This window comes from Stigmatopora nigra, chromosome 6 (assembly GCF_051989575.1).
Source record: "Stigmatopora nigra isolate UIUO_SnigA chromosome 6, RoL_Snig_1.1, whole genome shotgun sequence".
NCBI lineage: Eukaryota > Metazoa > Chordata > Actinopteri > Syngnathiformes > Syngnathidae > Stigmatopora > Stigmatopora nigra.
Genome location: NC_135513.1, coordinates 14316903 through 14335602, shown reverse-complemented (window position 1 = coordinate 14335602; position 18700 = coordinate 14316903). Strand labels below are relative to the sequence as shown.

General features: G+C 36.6%; 1 protein-coding gene across 6 annotated transcripts; it reads right to left on the bottom strand.

Moving 5' to 3' along the window:
• Nucleotides 1-749: 749 nt before the first annotated feature.
• sh3gl2a (SH3 domain containing GRB2 like 2a, endophilin A1) lies at nt 750-17953 on the bottom strand. 6 transcript variants are annotated; one of them, XM_077718871.1, is made up of 13 exons: nt 17695-17947; nt 8374-8442; nt 8215-8287; nt 7685-7828; nt 7480-7613; nt 6630-6788; nt 6466-6569; nt 5790-5908; nt 4311-4325; nt 4192-4203; nt 4031-4042; nt 3047-3058; nt 750-2968 (listed from the first exon to the last, which is right to left on the bottom strand). In XM_077718871.1, the coding sequence occupies exons 1-13, from the start codon at nt 17737-17739 to the stop codon at nt 2772-2774; spliced, it is 1095 nt and encodes a 364-aa protein (XP_077574997.1). In that variant the 5' UTR covers nt 17740-17947; the 3' UTR covers nt 750-2771. The 6 variants fall into 6 exon arrangements, with proteins under 6 accessions (XP_077574997.1, XP_077574998.1, XP_077574996.1 ...); XM_077718872.1 differs by lacking the exon at nt 4031-4042; XM_077718870.1 differs by lacking the exon at nt 4311-4325 and having other exon boundaries at nt 6466-6788; nt 17695-17953.
• Nucleotides 17954-18700: the final 747 nt, after the last annotated feature.

Genomic DNA, 18700 nt, shown 5'->3' with positions numbered 1-18700 from the left:
AACCCATAAACATGCAGGCTAGGCTAGCTAGTTTAACCATTTAAATTACCCAGAAGCTAGCTAGAAGTCATTTTTTGGATGGACAATTTAATTGGTAGACTGGGATAGGCTCCAGCACCCCCCGCAACCCTTAAGTGGTACAGAAAGTGAATGAATGGAATAAAATAAAGGTTGACTTACCCAATTTTGGTGGGATCGATTTGCACTTGTGAATGGTGATCTGTCTCGAAATGCACCATGCGATTGACTGGCGACCAGTCAAGGTTGTCATCCGCCTGTCACTCAAAAGTCAGCTGGGATAGGCCCCAGCACCCCGTGACCCTGACCAGGATAAGCAGTGTTGAAAGTTAAAGGTTAAACAATTACATGAAGGAATCAAATGCAAAAAAAAATGTTACAAAAAAATGTACAAAAAAGTATTTTTTATCAAATTTGGACCAAAAAAAATATCTAGATCCTAATCGCATATTGTTGAAGATAATCCATTGTTATATACATATATATAAAACACAAAAAAAATTAACACTGTCAACATTTTCCGCCAAAAAAGCCTATTTTCCACCCAATTACAGTATTCCCTCAAATTTTGTGGTTACTCTGCTCCAAAATCTTCCGAGAATTTCCTCATAGTATAAACCCTAAAAATACATATTCAAATTAACTTAAAAACTTCCCACAACATTACGATCCCCTTCCCCAACAAAACAACCATCTATCACTAAAAAAAAACAAGATATCGAACCCAAAACTTACCATTTGTCCTTATTTATTGGAATAAATGACAGCGACTCATCACATTTTTGTTAATCTGGACATCAAGCATACACTCCTCAAATCCCGAAAGTGCAACGATGAAAGAAAACGGGCAAAAAAAAAACAATCGTGTGCATAACAGAATCCCTTCTTCTTCTTCTCTTATATTATATTATCGTGTGTATATACTGTATATATATGTACATCTATTTAATCTTGTCAATACTTTGCCGTGGTAACGAAAATAAAGTGACTTTACTGTGGGTGAGCAATAACGGACATATACACCAAAAAAAAAAATGAAAGACACAAATAGCTGTCCAGTCCTCATTGAGGGCAAAGATACATTTTTTAAGTCAAAAAGAGGGAAGAGAACCCTTAAATAAAAATAAAAAATAAGATGAAGTTAGCCTGTAAAGTGGATTTTTTAAACAAAATGATGCGTATAAGCTAGCAGAAGTCAATGTAGTTGGAATTTTGTATGAAATCCAATTTTTTTTGAGTGGGCGGAGCTAATAAACGACATTAGCTCCGCCCAGTCAAAAGGGATTGGACGGCTAGGGCTGTCATTGGCTTGGAAAAGAAAGTTTGTGATAGCAGTTGTTATTTTTAGAGAGATAAGAAAACATTTTTAGAGAAAAAAGAAAGTTTGAGTATAAGACGACGATTTGTTTTGGTGCAAAAAATGCTTTGGAAAGGAAGAAAAATTGCGTTTTTTTTATAATACTGTCATCATAGAATAGTTTTATGGATCGCTTTGGTAAGCAAATCTGAATTTAAACATTTAAACGGAGTTCGAATATTGACGATAATATTTTTGAAAATGATTTTTCGCAATATGTGAAAACTAAAAAATTAGCATTTTTTTTTCATTTCGCATGAAATGATATGGAGTGTCACAGACGCATTTATTTAACAAATAAAAATAAAAATACTTTGGAAAAAAAACACTGATTTATAATTACGGACCAAAAAACGCTAGCTTAAATCAAAATACTGTCAATTATTTTTTCCGGAATGTGAGATAAAATCTATTGCTGTCGAAGAAAAAAATTAACGTATATTTCGCACCGTCGTTATTGAAGTTACGTCACAGCTTTGTTTTATTGGTCAAATTACGTCATCACTTCACTTGGGACGTCACGCACTCGTGGACACACTTCTCACGTTACATCAAAACTCGCGTTTTTGCGGAAAATCGCGTCATCGCCGATGACGGGCTCGTACGTGGAATTGCACGCTCACCGATACGCTTCAAATCACCCCCTGCGCACGCGCAACAAAAAAAAAAAAATAAACCGAACATCGTCGACCCCAAAAAAAAAAAAAACGCATCGTACTTAAAAAATAGAAACGCGTAAACATACGTAAAACATCTCAATTCTGCGTTTTTGTGCCGTTAAGGGGGGCGTGTCCAAACAAAAACACTCAAAAAGCGAAGATTCCGAATCCCACGAGCGCCTTTCAAAAATTTTTGGAGAAAATTTGAAAAAAACTAACAAAAAAACATGCGGCTTATATTGCTATTGGTAAATAAATAAAAAAATGCTAGCTATTTACTTAATTTTTTTCTCACAAAAACTTTTTGTTCCCCAAACATGCAAAACTCAAAAACTTAGAGTTCGTAAAACGAAGTGAAAACACGAAAAAGGATCAAAAAAATGCATTTGTTGTTTTTTACACAAACATATTGTTTAAAAAAAAAGTATTACGTAATGACCTATTTTTCGTTTGCTAACAAAGAGGACCCACGCAATGTTTTTTTTTCTCGTTTTTTTTTTGTCTAGCTACAGCAGTTGACGTTCACAAAGTACGGCGGCGACGGGTGAAAAGTGGGAGGGTCGACGGCGTGCGAATCCCGACGACGACACTAACGCGGGTTAGAAACTATACGGCTGCTCAGTGCTTTATTTGATGCGGTTTTGGGTACCTTAACGCGCGGGCTTTTTGCGGGAGAGATGTTTGTTTTTGTTGTTTTTTTTCCATTTTTTTCTCGTATTTAACCAACAGGTGGCGCTCTAGTGCGGCAGGGGCACCAGGATGTCCACGTAGTTGATAGGGAAGAAGCCCGAGTTGCCGTGCAGCATCCCCTCGTACCAGTTTTCGTCGATTTTGTTGGTCAGGGTGATGATGTCGCCCTCTTTGAAGCCCAGTTCGCCTTCGTTTTCTGGGTCAAAGTCGTAAAGGGCGCGGCAGGACGGCTGGTCCATGGGGGCTGCAAAAAATTGAGAATAAAATTAGAATGTGATAGCGGTAATATGGTTAAAACCCGAAAAAAATTAAGGGTGCTTACCTGGTGAACGGGCTGAAGAAGGGGGTAAAGATGGCGGCAATGATGAAGGGGAAAACAGTAAAAAAATATGTATATGTTAGCGAGGTAGGTAGGAGAAGGTTATAATTTTAAAATGACACAAAAGGTTGTTCAGAAAAGGTGAAGTTTGACGTTTTTTTATTGAAAGTGGAGCCCAGGTTAGAAATAATGATTTTGAGAATTGGATTAATTTTTTTAGGGGGAATGTTAAGGTTTTTGGTGTTTTTGAATTTTTGTCTCTTGTTGATTAAAAGAAATTATTTGGTTTTTGGTTTGTTTTAGATGCATCTAATTTTAAGAAAAACATGAATTTGTTGTTTTTTTGGGGGGGTTTGTCAAGATTGGATTAGTTTTTAGGGGGGAATGACATTTTTTTTGTTGAAATGTTATCTCTTGTTGATTAAAAGAAATTATTTGGTGTTTGGTTTGGTTTAGTTGCAACTAATTTCAAGAAAAACATTAAATTGTTGTTTTTTGGGGGGTATGTCAAGATTGGATTATTTTGGGGGGGAATGTCAGATTTTTTTTGGTTGAAATTTCATCCCTTGTTGATTAAAAGAAATTATTTGGTTTTAAGTTTGGTCTCCTCAAATTTTGGTTAAAAAAGGTGTCAAAGTGTTAACAAAACATTAAAATGTAAAAACATTCCTACCATTGTAAACAAAGTCGGTATTGTGTTTTACAAGCTGTACCTAAACGCAACACCGGATTGATTGTAGTGTGAAAACCCTCAAATGTTTATTTTTATGGATTTATTCCTTCAAGATACTGGGAAAAAAATCCCCTCCAAAATATGGCCAAATTGTACTTTTTGTCTGACTTTTGTGGCTCCAATTTCCCAAAACATCAAACTTTAGACAAACATGAAAAGAAGAAGAAAAGAGGAATAAAAACAAAAGGGTTAGACAGACAAATCCAAAAATATGAAAAAACGAGTGGACAGAAGTGGGCGTGGCCTCTGCTCACCTGGAGATCTTGCTGCAAAGGGCAAAAGAAGAAAAAAATGTGAGACCCTCAACGACAGACGAACGGAAGAAGTTATGGGATGGCGAAAGTAGGAAAAAATTAAAAATGGCGGAAATGAGTGAAGTTGAGATATTTTTTAAAGGAAAGGTGATTGGTCTCACCTGGAGACCTCGCTGCCCAAGCCGATTGGCCACGAGAAAGAGAGAGAGAGAAAGGGAGGGGGGTAAAAGAGAGTGAGTGAGTTAAAGGGGGCGGAGCAATGGGACCTCGCCAGGCTCACCTGGTGACCTGGCCCCTGCGCCGCAAAGCATTATGGGAGGGAAAAAGAGACATGTTATTTATTCAGGAGTTGGATGAGGGAGAAATATGTGGATGTGATAGACGTGTGGCGTCCAATCATCTGTCTGCTGTGTGAGTTTAAAGACGTCCGGGGCTGTCAATGGCAGCCATTGTGGAAATAAAATGGAAGTCAGTTTGGGTGGAGAATTGCAACAGAAAATTGGGAATTGAGGAAATACTGTAATTTGGGGGGAGGGAGTATAAGCCACACCCACATTTTTTTGTCATTTTTATGAAAAAAATATTTTTTTTAGTTTGTTGAGGTAATAAGGAAATTGCAAAAATAAGCCACACCCACCCCAAACATGTTTTGAGTCGTTTTTATACCAAAAAATAGTTTGTTGAGTTAATAAGGACATTTCAAAAATAAGCCACACCCACCCAAAAGAGATTTTGAGTCGTTTTTATGTAAAAATGAAATCTTTCGTTTGTTGAGTTAATAAGGAAATTGCAAAAATATCTTCTATTATTGATTTGAGGACTGCATAATCAAATTTAGGAAAATAATATTTAAAAAACTAGAACAAAAAAGGGGTGAATGTGGAGGAAAAAGTAGCGGCTTATAGTCCACAAGTTACAGTAGTTCAATTCATAAAATTAACATAAAAAGCATCATGGTATAAAAAGAGGAAAAAAATAGCAGAGTTGTTAAAAGGTTTTGAAAATTCGACCAAAATACAATGAAATTGTGGCAGTAGTTCACATTTCGACCGACAGAAGTCGCCATTGAGCTCTTACACTTATCACCAGACATGGTTCAAATATGGATTCTTTCTTTTGAGGCATTCTTTTTGACTGCCTAATATTTCAATCTTTTGATATTATTTAGTGATTATCAAAGTTTACATAAGTACATAATGAAATATAATCCATACCACCATGTTTTAGCGATAAATGTCATGCTCTGATCAACCTGTGGCAAAAGAATATAAACAATAATTTCCTTTCAGTTGAGGTATTTTTGTCTTTTTTATATTAAACTTAATCTGGACCTGAACTGGAAGGAATTATTTGTACAAATATTTATGTGGCGATGATTTCAAAATGTTACTATGGACTCTCCCAAAAGTGACTACAAAAAAGCTAACAAATGATTTTTTAAAGCTAATTTTTAGCTAAATTTTAGCTAATTTTTAGCAAATCTTTAGCTATTTTTTAGCTACTTTGTAGCTTACTCTTAAGAATAGTCATCAAAACATTCAACCAAACTTAATTTTGCCTTAATAAACAAATTTAGTAACCAATTTACTCTTTAAATTCATAAAAAAGCACTTCTACATTGCAAAGCTTGAATAAATTGACACAAAATATGTTTATTAAGGCTTGAATAAGCATTTTAAAAGCAGTATAAACATGCCCAGAAACGTGGATTTCCATTTTTGAGTGACATTTTTGGCCAAGTTTTGGTTTCAGAACTCACCTGGAGAACGAGCACTGTGAATTCCTCCGTTGTGGTTCTCGCTGATGGAGGAGAAATCCAGAGTAGTACGAGGCTTGGCGACGTATTCTTTCCTCGGTTTGTGAGAACAATCCTTTATCCTGTAAAAAGCAGAACTTAAATTATAAAACAGACACTCTAATTCACCATCTATTAACAAAGTAACAAATAACTATTGGTTTAATAGTACTAAAATGTGTTTTATAGTACTAAAATGTGTTTTATAGTACTAAAATGTGTTTAATAGTCCTAAAATCTGACTTTTTGCATGGCAACGCGCTCGTAACATCACAAAAAAAAATTAAAAAAAACTTGGTTTATGATTCAGACACTAAAAAATAAGTTAAATATAACCTTACACTAAACTTAATTCAATTTATTTTGACATTTTGATACCTTTCATGGCTCTATTAGCCCCGCCTCCACCCAGACTTTCAGACACAACCTATCAAGGGTTGTTTGTTTTTAGCTTCCCTTCAAAATATTCCGAAAATAATGCACAAAAATGTCCTCAAAATAGGATAACGTACGACAACTTGCTAATTAGAAGTGATAAATAAGATACCCGGACATTTCATAGCTCGTGCAGCCCCTCCCACCCCCTTACATGAATTTGTGGCGTCCCTCCAAAGCTCTTTCAGCAATAGACGGAGCTTACCGTTCGTCGATTTTGCTGCAGAGTTGCGTGAGGATCTCGGAGGCCCGGGTGTGGTATTCCACTTGAGCGTGGACCAGTGCCGCCAGTTGGCTCACCTGCTCGATCTGTTGGGGAAGGGGGGTGTCGGTGCGTGGGTTTTTTTTGGGATAAACGAAGCCACTTACGTCACTCTCCAGCAAGTTGAACATGCTGAGTTCGGCGATGTCCTTGGATTCGTCAAACTTCTCCAGTGCTTGTTTGAGTTCGTCATCTGTGACTTTGCCGTGGCGTTTCTTTTTGTAGTCAAAGTCCAGACGCCGGCCCTCCATTTTCTTCAGGTGGTGCTGTAGGGGACATGGAAAAAAAATATATATATAAAATGTTATTATAGTATTCATGTATTGTTATTTTGTATTGGATAAATTCTTGAAAATGTAAAAATATATATAAATATTTTTTTTTATGGAATCAGTTACTTATATTTGGACAATTTTAAGATGATTTGCAAAGCGTTTTGAGAGATTCTCGTCGTTCCAACTTTGAAAATTACCTAACACATTTACAAATGCAGTTTTTGAACCTAAAAAAAATATTCATTTGCAATAGTAATTTTTGTTCTCAAATTTCCAAAAGAAATCATTCAAATTTCCCCCAAAATTGTTCAAATTTTTAAAATAAAATGTTCAAATTTCCAAAAGGAATTGCTCACATTTCCAAAAGGAATTTTTCAAATTGCAAAAAATACTTCAAATTTCCCCCACTTTTTTCAAATTTCCAAAATAAATAGTTCAAATTTCCCCTCAAATTATCCAAATTTCCAAAACAATTTTTCACATTTCAAAATTAATCTCACTTTATATTTGCCATTCAAAATGCATACACAAAAATACTTCAGTAAAGTTGGACACACATTTTGCCAAAATGGATTCCCATGAAAATATATTTTCTACTTATTATTTTTTTAGACGATAGTAAATCATTAAAATCCTCCAGTTATAACCCCAAATCCAAATTCAAGTGAAGCAAATAACCCACCTGAATCTCCTTGAGGTCTTTCTCATGGAGATTCTGTAGCGGGTCAATGAAGTTCTGCTTGACCTCAATGTCCAAGGCGTCTTTGACCTCCGCCAGTTCTCGCATGGATTCCCCGGCGTCAATCAGAGCCGAGCCTGAAGAGAACGGTAGCGGTCACCAATGGGTGCCAAAAGACGGCCTTGGCAAAAAAAATTAAAAAACTCACCAAAATTAGACTCCTCCCCCAACTCCCGGCCAAAGCGCTGCATAGACTCTCCCAAGATGGCTTCCGTCTGGGTGTATCCGGGTCCTTTTTCTTGGCCACGCATACGGGACATGGAGTTTATCATGCTCATCTTGGCTCTGGTCGCTAAAAAAACCCAACAATATTTAATAAAATTCCCCCCAAAACAATAGAATGCCTTAAAATGCAAAATAATAAAACAACAAGGTCAGTATAATATTTGAAAAAAGGGAATTCCATTTTTGTTTTGCTACATTACAGGTGATTTTACAAGTATTTTAAGTGGCGCCCCCTAGCGAAAAGTCAATTTTAAAATCATCAACATGGGCCTATACCGCCCCCTTGCGGCTCGGTGTACAAAAAACAGGTGAAATAAAATCTTAAGGTGCTAATTATTCCATACAGAAGTTGCAATTCCAGCCAGTTTATAGTAGAAAATGCGACTTATAGTCCAGAAAATACAGTAGCATTTTTTTTAATCAAAATGCTGAACATAATATAAATATTGATACCTGGGTTTGGCTGCAGATACTCTGTAGTCTTGGTCATGATGTCAATCACGGCTCGGGTGGTGGTATCCACCTTCTGTTAGAGTCAAATAATAATAATAACTAATAAAAAATATTATACTATTTATTAAGCACAATTAAGTCAAAAAAAAATGAACGCACCTTTTCCATTTCAGTAAAGTCCTCATCTAGCTTTGTTCCTTCGGCTCCACCCACTTTCTCACTCACTTTCTGCAAAAAACAGAAAAATAATCAAATTAAAAAATGGGAAACAATTTAAATGCACCACAACCACCTGCAGATGGCAGTAATGTACAATTTTCCTAAAAATGTCACTAAAAATGCTAGTATGGATAATTTAAGTATTTGAATTTTTGACCTATTTTTTTAGGGTGACAAAAAAAACAAAAATCATGAACAAAGTAATGGGAACAAAACATTTTTCTGTTGTATTATATCATAAAATCCATTTTTTTTTAGCACAGATTCCATTTTTTTGCAGTTTTTTTTTTTTGCATCGAACAAGAAGGTATTTTTTGAGTGAATATTTAGTCGGGGAAGATTCCCCCGAGGAGGATTGACGCGCTTCGTGAGTCACTCGCGGCAAGCACGTCTTCCATCGGCGCCGGTTGCCATGGAGACAGTTATCTGCCTCTCGTCAGGTACCCGCGATAATTGTCACGTCTCCTCTGTCGGCGTGAATGGAAGACACGCTTTGGAAATCTTAGCTAAAGCTAATGAATTATCCTTTTGACATGATTATGAAACATAAGATATGATTAAAAGTCATTACACGTGTATCATGACAATAAAAAGCATTCAATTGAGGATATTGTATTGAATGTAAATAGGATGGATGGAGTGAGTCTTATAAAGTGGTTGGTTGGTGTGTAGCAGAAATGCATCATGGGAAAAAATGTTAATTTTCACTTAAGAAAATCCACAGAAAATTGTCATTCTCAAAAATGATGGCATGATTCTGCTTGACCAAAAAAAATACAGAAATATGTATGTGCCTTATATATTATGTGTACTAATGGGGTGTCAAAGTGGCGGTCTGGGGGCCAAATCTGGCCCGCCACATAATTTTGTGTGGCCCGGCAAAGTCAATCATTAGTGCCGATTTTCTGTTTTAGGATCAAATTAAAATAAAGAGTATAGATGTATATTACATTTCCTGATTTTCCCCCATCATTAAATCAATAATTGTCATTTTTTAATCCATTTTTTCTGTGTTTTTAGTTCAAAAATCATTTTGTAAAATCTAAAAATACAATAAAAAAAATCTAAAATAAACATTGTTTTTCATCTATAAAAAAACTGAATATTCAGGGATTTTAATCCAGTTCTTTAAATCAATAATTAACATTTTTAATCATTTTTTCTGTGTTTTTGGTTCAAAAATAATTTAGTAAAATCTAAAAATTAGAAAAAATGTTATAAGAATATTCAGGGCCTTTAATCCAGTTCTTTAAATCAATAATTATAATTTTTAATAATTTTTTTCTGTGTTTTAGTTAAAAAATAATTCTGTAAAATCTAAAAAATTAGAAAAAAAACTTATAAGAATATTCAGGGCCTTTAATCCAGTTCATTTAACCCATTTACAAAAGAAAATCTAAATATTATATCTAAAATGGTCCGGCCCACATAAAATCAAGTTGACATTAAAGTGGCCCACAAACCAACCCGAGTCTGACACCCTTGTTATAAGCCAACTTTTACCCGATTTATACAAACACCATTACTTAGGAAAGGGAAAAAACTCCAGGCACTTGCAATGTACCCATCTAAATGTAGACCGGAAGCGCCGGCAGCTAACACGCGACCTCGCCGCCTCCCGTCACCCTCGTTGGCGGTTTTCTTTAGCGTCGGATTCGTTCACATGGCTCATAATGTGCACTTTACAAAGACTGTCCAAGTAGTCCTTCCTTCTATCTAGGAAGCACCCTCCACTTGCTCAGAGCTCTAATCGGAGGCCTTTAAATACACTCAGGGTGAGGAAGAGGAAGATTAAAAACGACAAGAGCGATTAGTGAGGCGATACCGCGGGACAGGTGACCGTGGAGAGCGAAAAAAAACAACCAAAACATGGAGGCCTTGAGGGTAAACGTCACCCTGTCGGGGCGCTGAAGCGTCGGATGTGGTTGAGGGATGATTTGGGAGGGGCTAGAATGGGGGGGAGGGGTTTGTTGAGTCAAAGCGTTTGTTAAAATAATTGTTAATATCCATAAATTGTTCATAAATTCGGGGCTAAAATCATGTTTTTGGCTCTTTTTTTATATAGTTCATTTGGGTAAAAACCTAAAATATTCCTATTTTTGAAGGATTTTTAATGTATTTAATTGTTATTTATTTGAAAAAGATATATATTTAAAAAAGAAAAAGGAATAAAAAGTACTGTTATCTACATATTTAATTCTTCAAATTATAAAATGAAATTAAAATTGAAATAAATATTCACATTTTATTTATTTATTACATTTTATAGAATATTGTATTATTTTCAAACCAACATTATTGATTGAAAACCATTTTTAAATAATTAAAAAATTGGATTTAACTTTATATTGCATATTTAATAATTTATGTAAATGATCCTATTCTGTTGTTATTCCAAACATGTTATTTAAATATATGTATTATGTCTTTAAAAAAATGTATTTAAAAAAACAGTCTCCTTTAAATTTAAATAAAAAGTTTAAATCTCATTTATTTAGTTTTTTTAAACTCATAAAAAAGGGAAATTTATTTCTGTAGTCTTCAGTATGACCCACCTGGTAATAAAAATAATAATTTCTTAATTATTATTATTTTTTGTGTGCCTAAAGTGCGTTGGTCATGTGACGTTAAAGCTTGGCTTATGTAACGATGGCCATGAAAATGTCGCGCTATCGTCCGCGGGGAGCCGACCAGCTGGCATCGTACGTGTGTGTGTGTGTGTGTGCGGTTGGCATGACGATGACGATGGTGAGGATGAAGACTAAGGACGGGCAAGCACCCACATGATAAAGACGCAGTTTATTTTTATATTTGGCTTTGACACAACTTTCGAGTTACAAAAATACAACCCTCCTACAGGTACCTGAATGCACCATTTGAAGGATTTCAAACAATAACAATGAGTCAATAAGCCATAGGCTTTTATTTACAGTCTTTATACGCAAGAGAATAGAAAATATATTGTTTGAAAAAGCCATGATTCATTTAATTTATATCGAGTGACTCAAAGATGGAATTCTGACCGCGTTGGGCATTAAAAAAAAACAAAAAAAACGCAGTTTGACCTAAAAATTCATTATCGAGTCTGCCGAAGACAAATTGTTTTTAGTGGGAGGGGCTAATGAGATCCAGCAAGGAAGACTTGGATCGATAAAAAGGGAAGTTAAACAGATTCTTCTTCATTTCAGACGTTCGATCGGTTGAAAAGAATGAAGAGCAATGCATTGTGGGCTTTACTGACCTAATAAAAAATATATATGCTATAGTTTTCCAGGATTTGTAGCTCTTATTTAACCACAGTCTGCTTCTGATATGATTTTGCCACATCTGATTTGGACTGGGGATTCCCAGAATGCATTTTGGATAGTTTTGATCAAATTTGACGGCACAAAAAAAGGTCTGAAAAAATTTGATATTCGGGTATACTTTGGCATTAATCTTGTGGTTTTAGAGCATAAATTGGAATATAAAGATTGAGTTTTTGATAGATTATGCAATAGGGGCTTTGAATTTTTCATTTCATATTGGAAAATGGTTCAAAATGGCGGCTTGGAGAGAAAAATTGAACCTAATTTTTTTTTAGGTATATTGGTTTTTGAGACTTTTTTGTGGGTCTAGTTATATTAGAATAGCCTACCAAATTTCATCTTGCTAATTGAAACTAGCTTAAAGGGGCGGGATTTTGAAAGTTATTTTTTGGAGTGTTCAAAATGGCTGCTTCTAAACAAAATTGAACTTTTGAGGTATCAGTTTTCGATGCTTTTTTGTGGGTCTACCTATGATAAACGCACATTTTATGTTGCTTAGACCGGGCTTAATTTAAAAACAACATAATTTGCATTTTTTGACACTCATTTTCTACCTAAAAAAGACAACAAGAGTCCAAATAGTGGCAAACCTATGTCAAAAAACAAAAAAATCCGCCTCAAAGCTTCTATTTCACTTATACAGTGCAATTACCGTATTTTCACGACTATAAGGCGCATTTAAATCTTAAATTTTCTCCAAAATAGACAGTGCACCTTATAATCCAGTGCGCCTTATATATAGAAAATAAAATTAAAATGTGTCATTCATTGACAATGCGCCTTTAAATGTGGTGCGCCTTATAGTCATGAAAATACAGTACACTTAAGTTATGATTGATAATTGTCATCCTATTGGATGTGTTTCAGGACCATTAAACTCTATAAACGGGTGCAGAGATATAAAGTGCGTAGATTCTCAGTCAATAGGATGCAAAGTCACCACGCTGGGATTAATGACACAATAATCCCGGGCGAATCATGGCGGGGGGAGGGGCACGTGGCGGAACAAATGACATGTTTTTAAACCCTCGGCAAAAGGATCAACCCAAATAGAAAAATAGAAACAAATTGCTTTATTTTGAGAACAAGAATGGGAAAATGTCTTTGGGTTTAGTTCACTATTGGATTTTTTTATAAGTTGGAATTTGTATTTATTTAATTTATTTAACAGTATGTTATTGTTTTAAATTAAAATGGTTGGATTATTAGCTATATATATTCACGTCATGAGCATAAAACATGAAAATATTAAATATGGCCCGCACAAGAAGCCTAAATTCAACCTAGTTTGCACTTACCTTTCTCTCTTAGTCATTTTAATTTAATTTAAATGTTTTTTTAACCCATTTCCAATCCTCTATTTGCCCATGGGAGAATTTCATGTTGGCCATCGGAGGAAAAAAATTGGACATCCCTGATCTAAAGCGTCCAATCAGAAGCCTACACTTGACATCCCGCCCTCAAACCGACTTCTGAACTTTGACCCCGCCTACCTACACTAACAAACAAGGTCTCCGATGCCATAAACATAAACAAAGACAAATATAGCCTTGCCCTTCACTGGACACCCGCGACCAATCAACAAGACCCAACAAAATGACAGATAACCTCCATTTAATTAACTAACAACGACCCTGCTGACCCCTAACATATTTCCAACCTTAAAATCCCCCACAAAGCTTCAAAATATCCATATTTAAACCTCAATCTGCCATTATTATCATCATTAATTCTCCTACCACAACCAATCAGCTCAAATAAAATTCCACATACATCTTACGGAGTATAATGCGCATTTTTTTAACATAAATCATCAACAGGACATCCCAAAATCTCCATTTCGTATTCTAATTTTAACATAATTGTTCTTTAATTCTAATTAAATAGAAAAATGGCCCTGCCCAAATGCCAAAATAATATATTTTTCGCTAAAGTATGTATTTTTTGGTCGTTTTTTAAGGAAACAAAGACATATTTTCCCTTTCAGAGCTTCTAGTCACTCATCTCTGCAGAAGAAGACGCCCGGAATGTTCCACGCACTGAATAAAACATCAGCCATGTCCTGAATACTGATGTTAGAAGAAGGAGAAGCGGCATAAAACGCCACGTTACCAAACAACGCATCATTTCCTCTTGGATGAATAAATGAGGTGAGCGCACCAGCCGTCCCATCGCCATTGGCTAAAAATAGGCTCGTTACAGAAAACGTTTTAAACCCCAGGAACAAAATTTAAAGACAGGGAGGGTGCCGAGTTTTTATGTTAAGATTTACAACTCAATTGGACGCATATATAAGCGCAAAGAGAGAAAAATGGCGTCTTTTTTTGGTGTAATTGACTCAGGAAAGAGGATGCAGATGTTTGGGAAAAACATTCATTTAGAATTCAGATCCCTGGAGATGGTTTTAGATAGATAGTTGGAATTTGGTAGATGTTTATATCATGGGTAGAATAACAAAAAATGCTTGAGAAAGCAGATCTGAAAAGATACATGGATCGTACCATTCTGGTTTTAAATGGGGGTGGGGTCTTCCATGTATTCATCAATGATAAAGACAATTTTTGACAGTTTTTTTTTTAAAGAAAATGCAGCCCCTAAAAACCATTTTACCGAGACACTTGAAATTTGGTAGACTATTTTTTTTAAAGATACAGGGACCGTACTATTTTGGTTTGAAGTGAGGGTTTCAGATGTCCTTCGAAAATAAAGACAATTGAGAAGTAGTTTTTTTGTTGAAAATGCAGCCCCAAAAGACGATTTAACATAGACAGTTGAAATTTGGTAGACATTTTTATAATGGGCTAACCCACAAAAAAGTCTTAGGAAAGCATATCCAAAAAGATACAGGGAGCGTACCACTTTGGTTTGAAGTGGGGGTGGGGCCTAAAGAAGATTGAGAATTTTTTTTTTTTTGAAAATGCAGCCCCTAAAATCCATTTTACTTAGACACTTGAAATTTGGTAGACATTTTTATCATGCGCAGACCCACAAAAAAGTCTCAAGAAAGCATATCCAAAAAGATACAGGGACCGTACCACTTTGGTTTGAAGTGGGGGTGGGCTTTTAAGAAGATTGAGAATTATTATTATTTTTTAGAAAATGCAGCCCCAACAGACCATTTTACTGAGACACTTGAAATTTGGTAGACATTTTTATCATGGGTAGACCCACAAAAAAGTCTCAAGAAAGCATATCCGAAAAGATACATGGAGCATACCACTTTGGTTTAAAGTGAGGGTGGAAGTCTCTGAAATCAATATATACATATATTCACCATTTTTTTCATATCACACAAGTGCGCACTCAAATAAACAGTTTAAAGCCTGTTCTAGCAAAAAACTATCCCTCATGACTCCTCGGGAAATGCAAGCCCCGCCCCCCTCCTCATACCCCACCCCCATCACCCCCCCTCCCCCATCTGTTATCTCCCAGCTGGATCGACTTTACGTTGTACCGCAGTGCTCCTCGCCGAGCATCTCGGCGGCGTGAGTCACCCACTCGCAATCTGGTAGCCCCCCCCCAAAGCCCCCACCCCACCCCCGAAGCCCCCCTACTCATACACCTGCCTACTATTCCACTTATCCACTATCCTTCTTGGTGCAGGAAAAAAAAACATCATTCACAACCGTCAACATACACAAAAAAGCCTCATTTAATATTCCACATGGTAAAAAAACTGCAATATGATGCTAAAAAAACATGGAGGTGGAAAAGGGGTACCATGTATACTATTTTATATACCAGAATTTACCCCACCCAGATTTGTAGTACTGTTAAATTAATTAGCAGAGTGAAAGACTGCAGTTTTTCCTTCCTTCACACTAGTGCGCGTCTCGTGCAAAATGGCGCCGTCGTCCTTGAGAGAGAGACGTCTCGCAGTATAAACGGAGGCGAACCGCCGCTTGGTTTTGACGGACTGACTATTTTTTATTAGGTAGGGACTTAAAGAGAAGCTAAAAAGCTAGTTAGCTGCCGAATTAATTTTTATTTTTTTGGTGGTGCCATCTGTTCTTATCCGAGTGGAAGCCAATTTGTGTGCTTTTAAAAGGAAGATGCGCCAAAAACACAAAGTTTGAAGTCAGTTAGCGCCATTGGCGATTGTCCGAAAAACAAAAATAGGAACAATTACTAATACAAAAACCTTAAAACATGAATTCATCCAGATTTTCACATTATTTATCCTAGATCTGACATGGGCAAACTACGGCTTGCGGGCCAAATAGGGCCCATTAGGCATTTTAATCCGGTCTGCCGACATTGTCCAAATAATGTTTTTTTTCTTCCCCAAGATGGCGCCATCACGCGGAAGCCAGTGGCAGTAGCTGTGTCCACTCTTATTAGTTTTTTGTGTTTTCATTTACGCTAGCTAGCATGCAATTTCGAGTGTTCAACCAGCTAGTCTAGCATGTTTTAGGGACTATGGGATTTAACTGTAGTACCCGAAGAAAGCCTAGACAAGCCCGGGGAGACCGTGTACACAATGAGGACCCACTTGGGATCGAACCCAGGACCCTACAACGTTGAAACGGAAATGCTATCCACTTGGTAGAATGAAGTTATTAAAGGTTAATGTTATTAAAAGGCAATTAGCGCAGATATGCTTTGGATCCTGCTAAACCTAGCGTCCCATTAGGTTAGCTTTTGACTGTCACACACACACACACACACACTTCTGTGTGTGTGTGTCTAAGGAAGTCTGACCTCGGATTACAGGGTCATAGCTGGGTGTGTTTTTGCTTAATTGGGTTTGGTTAGACAGCTAGATACAAAAAATAGATGAGAAATTGTTCAAATGATATGAAAAGTTGGCACACTTGGGTTGAAAATGGCTGATTTTTGCCATCCATGGAAATACTGAAGCAGGACTAAAGAGTGACAATAACAAAACAATGGATCTTAAGATATATATTTATATATATTTTTCAAATTCTGGGACAAAAACAGCCTTTTTCCTCATTGTTATTTAACAACACTTGTCATTAGCGTTTTAGTTCACCTTTACGAGCCTATAGGAGGAGAACTAGCGCTGACAAAATGCTAATTAAATGTCGCTATGCTAATCTTGTTATGTTTAATATGTGCGGTAATGCATAAAGCGGGCATAAGGGAATTATTGTTATTATTTTTTTAGGCTCATAACAGCAAATCTTTTAAAAATATATATTTTGCTATTATTTTTCTGTTTAAATTTGAACAAAATTACGAAAAAACTGAGAAAACATCTTTGTTTATCTTTTCAATTAAATAAAGTACATAGTAGTTAGTATATGGGGTGCTTTTTTGGCGTAAATAAAAAAAAATAGTAATTCATGATTGGCTGGCTACCAAATTAGAGTACTCTGTTTCTGAACGTTAGCTGGGATGGGCTCCAGCACCCCCTGCGACCCTTCATGCAAGTATAAATGCTACAGAAAATCAATGAAAACAGTAACAATTATTTTTGCTTTTAACATACGAGCACACACACAAATACAAAGTCCTAGCCCCAAAATTAGACCCTTTAACTTTGATGATGCCTTATTAATATTATGATGATTAATTTTGGACCTGTGCCTAATGAATTGTCCTGGTTGCTAGCTTAGAGGGCGCTCAGGTCATGGCGTGCTGCAGATGACAGGAGAGGATTTCCGGTCGCTCGCACTTAACGATTGCATAACACACGGTCGTGCATGCGCGTGCACGCGCTATCATTAAGGTAAGCGGGGGTGCTTGAGAATCTCAAAAAACAACCATTATTTCTCAGAGTCACGTGACGCGGAATGTCATCTGAAGGGTAGGATGGAGGGATGAAGATCACGACGAGTTTTTGGGAGGTGGGTGGGGGTGCTGCAGCACCCCCCACACACCCACTCAAACCTAAGCCCCCCCCCCCCCCCTTCGGAAACACTCACGTGCAGCAATAATAAAGCGGTGTTGATTATAGATGCAACATGGCAGGTGTGTGCGGGCTTACCTGAGTGGCTTTGTGGAACTGCTTTTTGAGGCCCGCTACGGACATGATGATGGCTCAAGGTTCCCAAAAATGATACTCGTGATGAACAAGCGGGGCTGTGGTGCACGGAGGGTTCGGAGAGTGTGTGTGTGGCGGACCTGGCTTCGTCTTTCCTTTGCGGGGGTCGGGATGGGATCTCCAAGGGAAGCAGATTGGACGCCAGGGGGAGCACGTGGGATGACGTCAAAGGCACGACTCCGCCCACTTACTCAGACGCCAAAGAGCCTAAATCAAGAAGCAAAAATGCGTTTTAATGATTGTGGGTTTGATCGAAGTATTGGCAATTGAATTTTTTGATTAAATGCAATTAATTGTGTGTAAATGGCGAGGTATGTAGGTAAAGTTAATGCTTCGAACACGATGTAATCACCGTTTTAAATCCCGGATTAAAAAACATACTATAACTCACGTGATGGGTTCGGAGGAAGGGAGGGCGACACGACTTCCGGTGTGTAAAGAGTAAAGTCAGATTTATTTATAAACATTAATAAATAAAAGCACTGGACAAAAAATAAATATTAGTGAAATAATGATGCTAAATCTATGAGACGTCAAATTAATGAAAACTGGGAAAGCTGACAGTAATCAAATTAGAAACATTTTAAACTCTAATCTGTTTGATGACGTATTTTCGGATCTTTTTTCCGATAAAACATTATATGAATAAGATGTAAATAAAAAATAAATCATTTTATTAAAGGCTAAAGTACAAAAAATATATTTTTACTAGTACGATAATGCACCTGTACATTAAAAATACAGCCACTTTAGCTTTGCTAGCAGCGCCACTCTGTGGACGTTCTGCGAGACACAAGCAACAGAAGAAGAACAGGTAACGGCACTACTTTTGCTTTACTGCCACCTAGTGCTGAAAACTATGAAACGGCAATCAGTGGCAGGGAAGAAACCACCTGGTTGCAACATAATTAACACAGCTGTGGTGGGCATTTTGTAAATAATATTTAAG